Source organism: Salmo salar, chromosome ssa11 (genome assembly GCF_905237065.1).
Source record: "Salmo salar chromosome ssa11, Ssal_v3.1, whole genome shotgun sequence".
NCBI classification, from domain to species: Eukaryota; Metazoa; Chordata; class Actinopteri; order Salmoniformes; family Salmonidae; genus Salmo; species Salmo salar.
Window position 1 is genome coordinate 70,212,834 of NC_059452.1, and position 11,660 is coordinate 70,224,493.

The window sequence follows — 11,660 nt, forward strand, 5'->3', positions numbered from 1 at the left end:
TAGAGTTATTAAAGTAACTATGCATAGATAATAACAGAGAGTAGCAGCAGCATGGGGGGGGGCAATGCAAATAGTCTGGGTAGCCATTTGATTAGCTGCTCAGGAGTCTTATGGCTTGGGGGTAGAAGCTGTTTAGAAGCCTCTTGGACCTAGACTTGGCGCTCCGGTACCGCTTGCCATGCGGTAGCAGAGAGAACAGTCTATGACTTGGGTGGCTGGAGGCTTTGACAATTTTTAGGGCCTTCCTCTGACACCGCCTGGTATAGATATCCTGGATGGCAGGAAGCTTGGCCCTGGTGATGTACTGGGCAGTACGCACTACCCTCTGTAGTGCCTTGCGGTCGGAGGCCGAGCAGTTGCCATACCAGGCAGTGATGCAACCCATCAGGGTGCTCTCGATGGTGCAGCTGTAAAACCTTTTGAGGATCTGAGGACCCATGCCAAATCTTTTCAGTCTCCTGAGGGGGAATAGGTTTAACCGTGCCCTCTTCATGAATGTCTTGGTTTGCTTGGACCATGTTAGTTTGTTGGTGATGTGGACACCAAGGAACTTGAAGCACTCAACCTGGCGGATGTGTTGTTACCTACCCTTACCACCTGGGGGCAGCCCGTCAAGTAGTCCAGGATCCAGTTGCAGAGGGAGATGTTTAGTCCCAGGGTCCTTAGCTTATTGATGAGCTTTGAGGGCACTATGGTATTGAACGCTGAGCTGTAGTCAATGAATAGCATTCTGACGTAGGTGTTCCTTTTGTCCAGGTGGGAAAGTGCAGTGTGGAGTGCAATACAGATTGTGTCATCTGTGGATCTGTTGATGCGGTATGCAAATTGGAGTGGGTCTAGGGTTTCTGGGATAATGGTGTTGATATGAGCCATGACCAGCCTTTCAAAGCATTTCATGGCTGCAGACATCAGTGCTATGGGTCGGTACTCATTTAGGCAGGTTACCTTAGTGTTCTTGGGCACAGGGACTATGGTGGTCTGCTTGAAACATGTTGGTATTACAGACTCGGACTGGGAGAGGTTGAAAATGTCAGTGAAGACACTTACCAGTTGGTCAGCACATGCTCGGAGTGCACGTCCTGGTAATCTGTCTGAATGTTGACCTGTTTAAAGGTCTTACTCACATCGGCTGCAGAGAGTGTGATCACACAGTCATACGGAACAGCTGATGTTCTCATGCACTTTTCAGTGTTACTTGCCTCAAAGCGAGCATAGAAGTTATTTAGCTCTTCTGGTAGGCTCGTGTCACTGGGCAGCTCTCGGCTGTGCTTCCCTTTGTAGTCTGTAATAGTTTGCGAGCCCTGCCACATCCGACGAGCATCGGAGCCGGTGTAATACGATTTGATCTTAGTTCTGTATTGACACTTAGCGTGTTTGATCGTTCGTCAACGGGCATAGCGGGATTCCTTATAAGCTCCACTCCTTGTAAGCGGCAGCTCTACCCTTTAGCTCAGAACGAATGTTGCCTGTAATCCATGGCTTCTGGTTGGGGTATGTACTAGAGGTCGACCGATTATGATTTTTCAACGCCGATACCGCAACTGATTATTGGGGGCCCAAAAACCGGTGCCGATTAATCGGGCGATTATTATTATTATTTTTTAGAATGACAATTACAACAATACTGAATGAACACTTATTTTAACTTAATATAATACATCAATAAAATCTATTTAGCCTCAAATAGATAATGAAACATGTTCAATTTGGTTTAAATAATGCAAAACAAAGTGTTGGAGAAGAAAGTAAAAGTGCAATATGTGCCATTTAAGAAAGCTAATGTTTAAGTGCCTTGCTCAGAACATGGGAACATATGAAAGCTAGTGGTTCCTTTTAACATTAGTCTTCAATATTCCCAGGTAAGAAGTTTTAGGTTGTAGTTATTATATTATTATAGGAATTATAGGACTATTTCTCTCTATACGATTTGTATTTCATATACCTTTGACTATTGGACGTTCTTATAGGCACTTTAGTATTGCCAGTGTAACAGTATAGCTTCCGTCCCTCTCCTCGCTCCTACCTGGGCTCAAACCAGGAACACATCGACAACAGCCACCCTCGAAGCAGCGTTACCCATGCAGAGGAAGGAAAAAAACTACTCCAAGTCTCAGAGCGAGTGACGTTTGAAACGCTATTAGCGTGCACCCGGCTAACTAGCTAGCCATTTCACATCGGTTACACCAGCCTAATCTTGGGAGTTGATAGGCTTGAAGGGGTGGGTATAATTTGTGGAACGTTCCAACAGGAATCTGTTCCAAAAAACGTAAAGTAAAAGGTTGCCAACCAACAACGCATACAAAGTAGCAACGCATACAAACCCGAGCTAACTAGCTGCCGAATAGGCATCAACTCACCACGTAGCTTATTCTTAATGTTTGTCCATAGGCAAACAGACATGTGAGGGCAGACATTTTTCGGAATAAACGTGATGAGTGAAAAACGCAATGAAATAGACCACTCACTACCCGGTATCTTATTCTGCAGCTATACAACTTTGTATGCGTTGTTTTTTGGAAACCTTGTTATTTACGAAGTTTTTGGAATAGATTCCTGTTGGAATGTTCCACAAATTATACCCACCCAGGTTGAAGTCATAAACAGCGCAATGCTTGAAGCACAGCGAAGGGCTGTTTGAATGAATGCTTACGAGCCTGCTGCTGCCTACCACCGCTCAGTCAGACTGCTCTATCAAATCATAGACTTAATTATAATATAATTAACACACAGAAATACGAGCCTTGTGTCATTAATATGGTCGAATCTGGAAACTATCATCTCGAAAACAAAAGTTTTTTCTTTCAGTGACATACGGAACCGTTCCGTATTTTATCTAACGGGTGACTAAGTCTAAATATTCCTGTTAGGCATTGATGTTTATGGTTAGGTACATTGGTGCAATGACAGTACTTTTTTTTGCAAATGCGCTTGTTAAATCAACACCCGTTTGTCGAAGTAGGCTGTGATTCAATGAAAATTAACAGGCACCGCATCGATCATATGCAACGCAGGACACGTTAGATAAACTAGTAATATCATCAACCATGTGTAGTTAACTAGTGATTATGTTAAGATTGATCGTTTTTTATAAGTCTAATGCTAGCTAGCAACTTACCTTTGCTTCTTGCTGCCCTCGCGTTACAGGTAGTCAGCCTATTAATCCTTGTGGAGTGCAATGTAAGGCAGGTGGTTAGAGCGTTGGACTGGTAACCGAAGGATGCAAAAACGAATCCCCCCTGAACAAGGCAGTTAACCCCGTTTCTAGGCTTCTTGTAAATAAGAATGTGTTCTTAATCTGACTTGCCTAGTTAAATAAAGGTGTAAATTTTTTATTTTTTTTTATCGGCAAATCAGTGGCCAAAAATACCGATTGCCGATTGTTATGAAAGCTTGAAATTGGCCCTAATTAATCGGCCATTCCGATTAATCGGTCGACCTCTAGTATGTACGTACAGTCACTGTGGGGATGACGTCCTCGATGCACTTATTGATAAAGCCAGTGACTGATGTGGTGTACTCCTCAATGTCATCGGAAGAATCCCAGAACATATTGCAGTCTGTGCTAGAAAAACTGTCCTGTAGTTTAGTATCTGCTTCATCAGACCACTTTTTTATAGACCGAGTCACTGGTGCTTTCTGCTTTAATTTTTGCTTGTGATTAGGAATCAGGAGGATAGAATTATGGTCAGATTTGCCAAATGGAGGGCGAGGGAGAGCTTTGTACACGTCTCTGTGTGCGGAGTAGAGGTAGATCAATTTTTTTTATCTCTAGTTGCACATTTAACATGCTGATAGAAATTAGGTAAAACTGATTTAAGTTTCCCTGCATTAAAGACCCCGGCCACTAGGAGTGCCACCTCTAGATGAGCGTTTTCCTTTTTGCTTATGGCGGTATACAGCTCATTGAGTGCGGTTTAAGTGCCAGCATCGGTCTGTGGTGGTATGTAGACAGCTACGAAAAATACAGATGAAAACTCTAGGTAGATAGTGTTCCACAGAGAATCTTGTTTCTAATGGTCTGAGAGTCCTTTAGGTGCCTTTTGGCAAACTTCAAGACTGAGGAGTGGCTTCAGTCTGGCCACTCTACCATAAGGCCTGATTGGTGGAGTACTGCAGAGATGGTTGTCCTTTGGGAAGGTTCTCCCATCTCCACAGAGGAACACTGCATCTCTGTCAGAGTGACCATCGGGTTCTTGGTCACTTCCCTGACCTAGGCCATTCTCCCCCGATTGCTCAGTTTGGCCGGGGGGCCAGCTCTAGGAAGAGTCTTTGTCCTTCCAAACTTCTTCTATTTAAGAATGATGAAGGCCACTGTGTTCTTGGGGACCTTCAATGCTGCATACATTTTTTGGTACCCTTCCACAGACCTGTGCCTCGACACAATCTTGTCTAGGAGCTACGAACAATTCCTTCAACTTCATGGCTTGGTTTTTGCTCTGACATGCACTGTCAACTGTGGGACCTTGTATAGACAGATGTGTGCCTATCCAAATCATGTCCAATCAATTGAATTTACCACAGGTGGACTCTCCGTTTGCCTGAGAAGGTGTCCCAGGACAATGCGCTCCCCGTGGCCTGGTTTATATGCGAACTGGAACGGTCCAGTAGGCTCTCCGTGCAGAAGGTGTCCCAGGACAACGCAATCCAAATATTTGATTATCACCGAGGTCAAGGAAATGGGACGATAGTCATTCAGGGATTTGGGATTATACACTTTGGGAATGGGCACAATAGTTGCAGTTTTCTAGATTTCGGGGATTCTGCAGCTGTCCAGTAACACTTGAAAACTCTTCTGTATGTCACACAGTTGCCATTTACACTCCCTGATAATCTGCCAGCTTAGATCACCACAGTTTATGACTTCCAAGGATAGAGTTTAAAGAAGACCCTAAGGACACCCTTTTCAGAGATAATTATGGGACTGTCATTTGTGAGGGGTAAGTCATTTACAGAAGGCCTGCCCGCTGTTTCAAATCTATCAAAAAAGATGTTAAGTTCTTTATCTCGGCTGTTGTCAGTAAGCGGCACTGCTGCCAAGGTTTTCTTCTCCATAAATCTGTGTAAGTCTATGGAAGGGGGTGAGAACCATAAGCCTCCTAGGTTTTGTATTGAAGTCAATGTACCCAGAGGAGGACGGAAGCTAGCTGTCCTCCGGCTACACCATGGTGCTACCCTACAGAATGCTGTTGAGGCTACGTAGACCTTCATTGCAAAACAGTGTGTTTTAATCAGATATTTGGTGACATGTTTTATCTAAAAAGGATACAGTTTATCATGTTTTATTTTTTTTAATGAAATTCACTGAGTAGAATGTTCCTCCCCTTCTTCCTCTGAGGAGCCTCCACTGTATCCAACGTAATTGAAAGTGCTCAAAGAAATTAATTAAGATTTGTATCATGATTCTAACTGTAATAGGCTACAATTCTAGTAGCCTATGCTATTTAGAAACACAGACAAAGCAAAGTTGTGATAGTCATTCATGCTGGATAGGAGCCAAGGGGAACCTCAAACAAATCCATCAAATGGGTTAGCACAGAGATAACAACACACACACACACACACACACACACACACACACACACACACACACACACACCAGCCAGAAAGTTAACCCCAGCATCATTACCTTGTGTTTCCGCCGCGAACCCGGTCCAAATCACACAGAGACAGAGTAGCGCTGATAGGGCACCGATTCGGTAATGGCCCGGTGGCATGGCTTCACACAGCCAGACAGAGCCGCTCTGTCCAGATAGACCTGCTAACGGAATGCACGCGGAGAATAGGTTGGTGTTCGACAGTCGGTCTGCACAGTGATCTTCTAGATGTGACGTGCCACTTGTTTTTCTACTCCTCTGTCAGCGCGCAGTGTGGTGGTGGTGATTTCTCTGCGGTCCGCATGTCTTGCCTCCCTTCGCCTGAACCTCGCAATGTGCCACGTCTCTTCTGCCTCTTCTGCTCTTTCTGTCCTGGTCTCTCTCTCTCTCTCTCCTCCCGCTATGCTGTGCCAAACTGCATGCCTCTCGATCTTTCAAACCGCACGCACACACACGCGCACATACGTTTCACACACACACACACACACACACACACACACACACACACACACACACACACACACACACACAGAGCCGGTAAGGACAGATCAATACATTAAAAGATACAGTATGTCCTGGCTTGAAAGACCAAAAAGAAGTAGTGCTGAAGCTGCTATAAAATTGAGAGAAAGCTTAAAATATTCAGCCTAAATGTTCATTTGCGGTCTTTTCATACTTGAAAGGGATTTAGTCTACCGCAGACAACATACCTGCCTTTGTCAATAATTAGGAATAAAAACTGCTGATTGTTGTTACACATTGTGTGTGTGTGTGTGCCAGCAGAGCTCTACCCCTTGGTATTCACCTAGCAAATGCCAGTATCCATGGCGGTGCCCTGTTGTACATCTGAAAGGACAGAGGGCAAAAGAGGAGCAGAGAAACACAGAAAAGAGAGTGCAGAAAGAAAGTCTCTCTGTGTTACACTTAAAATGGATAGAGAATGAATAGAGAGCATAACTTGATAGATAGATAGATAGATAGATAGATAGATAGATAGATAGATAGATAGATAGATAGATAGATAGATAGATAGATAGATAGATAGATAGATAGATAGATAGATAGATAGATAGATAGATAGATAGATAGATAGATAGATAGATAAAAAGTGTCAGGGTTTAGAGCGAGATAGAAAGTATTGGGTTTAGAGAGAGATAGAAAGTGTTGGGGATAAGATAGACAGAAAGCATTGGGTTAAGAGAGAGATAGAAAGTGTCGGAGTTAAGATAGACATATAGAAAGTGTTATCTATAGCCTTCCCTGTAGCTCAGTTGGTAGAGCATGGTGTTTGCAACACCAGGGTTGTGGGTTCGATTCCCACGGGTGGCCAGCACAGAAAAAAAATGTATGAAATTGTATGAAATGTATGCATTCACTACTGTAAGTCGCTCTGGATAAGAGCGTCTGCTAAATGACTAAAATGTAAATGTAAAATGTTATGGATAAGATAGACAGAAAATATTGAGTTTAGAGAGCGATAGAAAGTGTCAGGGTTTAGAAAGTGTTAGGGATAAGATACACAGATAGAAAGTGTCAGGGTTTAGAGAGAGAGATAGAAAGTGTTAGGGATAAGATACACAGATAGAAAGTGTCAGGGTTTAGAGAGAGATAGAAAGTGTTAGGGATAAGATACACAGATAGAAAGTGTTAGGGTTTAGAGAGAGATAGAAAGTGTTAGGGATAAGATACACAGATAGAAAGTGTTAGGGTTTAGAGAGAGATAGAAAGTGTTAGGGATAAGATACACAGATAGAATGTGTCAGGGTTTAGAGAGAGATAGAAAGTGTTAGGGATAAGATACACAGATAGAAAGTGTTAGGGATAAGATACACAGATAGAAAGTGTTAGGGATAAGATACACAGATAGAAAGTGTTAGGGTTTAGAGAGAGATAGAAAGTGTTAGGGATAAGATACACAGATAGAAAGTGTTAGGGTTTAGAGAGAGATAGAAAGTGTTAGGGATAAGATACACAGATAGAAAGTGTTAGGGTTTAGAGAGATAGATTAAACGTATTGGGTTTAGATAGAGAGATAGATATTTTCGGGGTTTAGAGCAAGAGATAGATACATTTGACATTTTAGTCATTTAGCAGACACTTATCAGAGCAACTTACAGGAGGAATTAGGGTGCCTTGCTTAAGGGCACATCAACAGATCTTTTATCTAGTCGGCTCTGGGATTCAAACCAGCAACCTTTTGGGATGAATTGGAACGCAGACTGTGAGCTAGGCTTAATCGCCCAACATCAGTGCCTGACCTCACTAATGCTCTTGTGTCTGAATGGAAGCAAGTCCCAGCAGCAATGTTCCAACATCTAGTGGAAAGCCTTCCCAGAAGAGTGGAGGCTGTTATAGCAGCAAAGGAGAGGACCAACTCCATATTAATGCCCATGATTTTGGAATGAGATGTTCGACGAGCAGGTGTCCACAAACTTTTGGTCATGTAGTGTAAATAGAAAGTGTTGGGGATTAGGATTGAGTTATGCAACTAGATGCCTCATTAAGGACCACAGCAGCTGGCCCTCTCCATCTGTCCCTTTCATAGTCCCCAATCTCCCCAACTATCATACGCAGTGCTTGTGTGTGTGTGTGACAGAGAGAGAGAGAGAGTCAGTGGTGGTCTGAGGAGCTGTCTAGGCTTGAAAGGATTGTGCTCTGTAGTGCGCATCACTGTATGTGCACACACACACACACACTAAGGAAGCAACAGAGTGGGACGGTGAGTGTTACGTAATACGCCCAGTCCAGGACTCGGACTTGACTCGGACTCGACCAGTCGTGACTTTGTTGTCAGAAAGTCTCTCTCCCTTGTTATTATTCAACATGATATATAGAAAAGCAAATGTCAGAGAGCTGCTAGCCTTACCAATGTGCAAGACAGTAAGTTATTCAGCTTTCTACGCTACTAAATGTAGCTTTGAGCACTAACAAGGGACTCGTGACTCGAGCACAAAGGACTCGGACTTGAATGCTAGGGACTTGGCACTCGAATCGGACTGGAGGTTTAGTGACTTGACTACATTATTGTTCCCTCCCCCCACCAATCTCTCCCTCACTCTCGCTCTCGCTCTCGTACTCACACACACACAACAGACACACACACCACAGAGACCCGGCACTGAGCCTGTCATGTCCTACACAGTAACAGGGCTGGTAGGATTTACATACTAATCACCACAGCAGCAACACTAAGACATCCTCCTCTCCACCTTTTACCCAGACCCAATTAGCATTCTCTTCCTTCTCCCTGAAGTGTGCACCCGTTGCCTCCTTCTCAGGGAGTTAAAAGCATAGGATTGGTGTGTAAAAGGCATGATAGTCCCTCCGTCGACACAAACACAATGCTTATCAATCCTTGAGGGGAGTGTATGAGTGCAACACTTCAGGGAGAGACGTGCGTGCCAGAAATGGATCCCGTTTTGCCGTACAGATGGATCAAAATGAAGACGAGAGAATGAGAGAGTCAAACATCATACAGGCTGCTGTCCATGGTGCTGAAACACTCAACACTATCAGGCCACAGGAACCAGTGGTGTTCAGATCACACGGATGTGTACGATAGAAACACAGTAAAGCTTCAGTGCTTCTGTTTGTTCTCTTATGGCAAAACATCTAAGACGATAAGCAATATCACAGTGTTCTCCCCATCCCTGATAACAAAGGAAGAGACAACACATAGAGGTATGGAGGATGGAGAGAAGCATTACTGGGTGATCTCTCAGTACTCGCCTCCTGGCTTTTCCCCACCACCACACCCTCGCTCTCTCCACTTTCCCTATCCCTCCCTGCCTCCCTTTCTCTCTCTCTCTCCCCTCTCACTCTCTCCTCGGATAGTGAGGGGGAAGGCATCAGAGGGGAGAGATGTGCTTATGCGGCACGTGTGTGTTTGTGTGTGTGTACGCAGAAGAGAGGGGGGGGATAAGCCTCTGCAGTGAGACGAGCTCAATGATTATCACAGACCCGCAGTCTTACCATCTCACACTCACACTGTAGTATTCTAGCATTTATGCGGTGTGTGTGTCAGAAAGGTCACTTTCAACAGTTAAGCTCACATAAGCTAACTCACACCACACACACACACACACACACACACACACACACGCAGTGGGTGATACTGTAGGTCGTCCACTAGTAGTTGTATTGATTCATTGAACTCCTTGCTTCTTGTCCTCTGGGCACTGAGACACACACAACATGGAAAACAGTGTTAGCCATTGAACAGCACAAGATCAATATGCGTCTCTCCTTCTCCGTTTCCTTCCTCTCTCCCTCTCTCTCTCATTGTCATGGCTGTCCCTGAAACCAGTAAGGAATCTCCATTCCATCCCACACACGCTCAGCCGTGCACTGTCGAATGAGGGGGCTAAGTGTGTGTGTGTGCAATATGTGTAGTACCGTGTGTGTGTGTAGCACTCTGTGTGTGTGTGTGTGTGTGTGTGTGCCATGCATATGGAGTAGCCCTGTGGCCATGGCAGCTTGGTGTAGATCTCTTAAACTCCTCTCAGAAGGTTTCTATCGCTACGGAAACCATGTTTAGTTTTCCTGTGTTACAACACCGTCAACAGGAACTAGCGCTGGGACTCACTAGGTGCCTGTTGACTTACCGTACATCAACAAGCCTGCATGTCTCCCACGGTCCAATTTTTCTCCAAAGGCTTGATTAGAATGAGTCTTCTACACAGTCAATGCACACAAATCTGTGGATGGGGGACTTGTGCTTCTGTTTTTACGTATCTCAGATCAACATTAGGGATTTCGTCCTCAGCTAGTTTCTATTTCCTCATCTAGTCGATCCCTCAAACCACTCTCTTTCTCACAAACACACACACTCTCTCGTCAGTTTCATTAGTATTCAGTCGATATGTCGCTGCCGTTAAAGTGGTCAATTCCACCGGTCAAGCTAGAAGCCATCAGGGACGCAATCAGCTCCATAATCATCTGAATTATTCCACATTATCCTGCAATTTATATTTCATATGAAATCCGACTGGATGGCTCATTACGGAAGGCCTGTATTTATGTCTGAATGTTATGGGAGAAATATGAGCCAGCATTGCAATCAGAGGACGAGGTCTTGTATTCATCTGGCATAGAGAATGTGCAGCTGTTATGCAGGCTTTGAGTAGGCTTAGTTAAAGAGAAATGGGTGTTGTGTTACAATGTTGAAGTTTGTGTCAAATACACTTATGTCCAACACTTTCAATGGTCTACTCTTTCTCTCATTAAATGGATGCATCTCTCTCTCTCTCTCTCATCCGTTCATCTTTCTCTCTGCTCTCTTCCCAAAACGGTACTCTTTGATGGCCTGTCTAGGAGCAAGTGTGTGTGTCTGCGTATATGAGAATTTGTGGTGTGTGTGTGTGTTAGTGAGTCTGTGTGGGTTCCCCTCAGGGTTGCGGTGGTCGCACACTCAGCTCATGTTTTCTCCACTCTGTTCTCCACTGACTGCAGAGATCCGAGCCCACAGAGATGCATTAAATATACATCCCACGGCTGTCTGCAGAACACACACACACGCGCGTGCACACACACACACACACACACACACACACACACACACACACACACACACACACACACACACACACACACACACACACACACACACACACACACAGTAGAGAATGAGAATTGAAGAACAGAGGCTCTCACACAACAACAAACTGCTTGCTTTATGTGTTTTCAACAACATCACCGTTAAAAGTCATCCCTCATTACGCCACACACACTAAGGTTACACAGTCACACACTACAACGCTGTGTACGCTTACACAGTAGCCTAAACATAGTCACTCACTACTGCTGTTACTAGTCTCAGAAATCCCAGACCTAGGGTAGCAACTACACTGGGGCATTGTGGGAGGCAACCCGTCTGTCTCGACTAGAGAGACTGCTACTGTGCTAGCCAACTCACCACACAGTGGATAGGATTTTCCAACGGGATTTCCCCTAAAGAAAACCTGGAACACAAGCGGCATGAATCCATAGAGAATGATAGAGGCCTCTAGTGGTCAAAAGGCTGTGTTAGCATGGGCAGCGCCATAGAGGGCTTCCACCATTTTAATG

General features: G+C 44.4%; 1 protein-coding gene across 2 annotated transcripts in view; it reads right to left on the bottom strand.

Moving 5' to 3' along the window:
• Window positions 1–6,006, bottom strand: part of LOC106562994 (seizure 6-like protein) — a 68,059-nt gene extending 62,053 nt beyond the window's left edge. For both annotated transcript variants that reach the window (XM_045689890.1, XM_014128171.2), the window contains exon 1: window positions 5,627–6,006. In XM_045689890.1, coding sequence (XP_045545846.1) covers window positions 5,627–5,714 — 88 coding nt within the window. In that variant the 5' untranslated portion in view covers window positions 5,715–6,006. The remainder of the gene's footprint in view (window positions 1–5,626) is intronic.
• Between the last annotated feature and the right edge of the window lie 5,654 nt (window positions 6,007–11,660).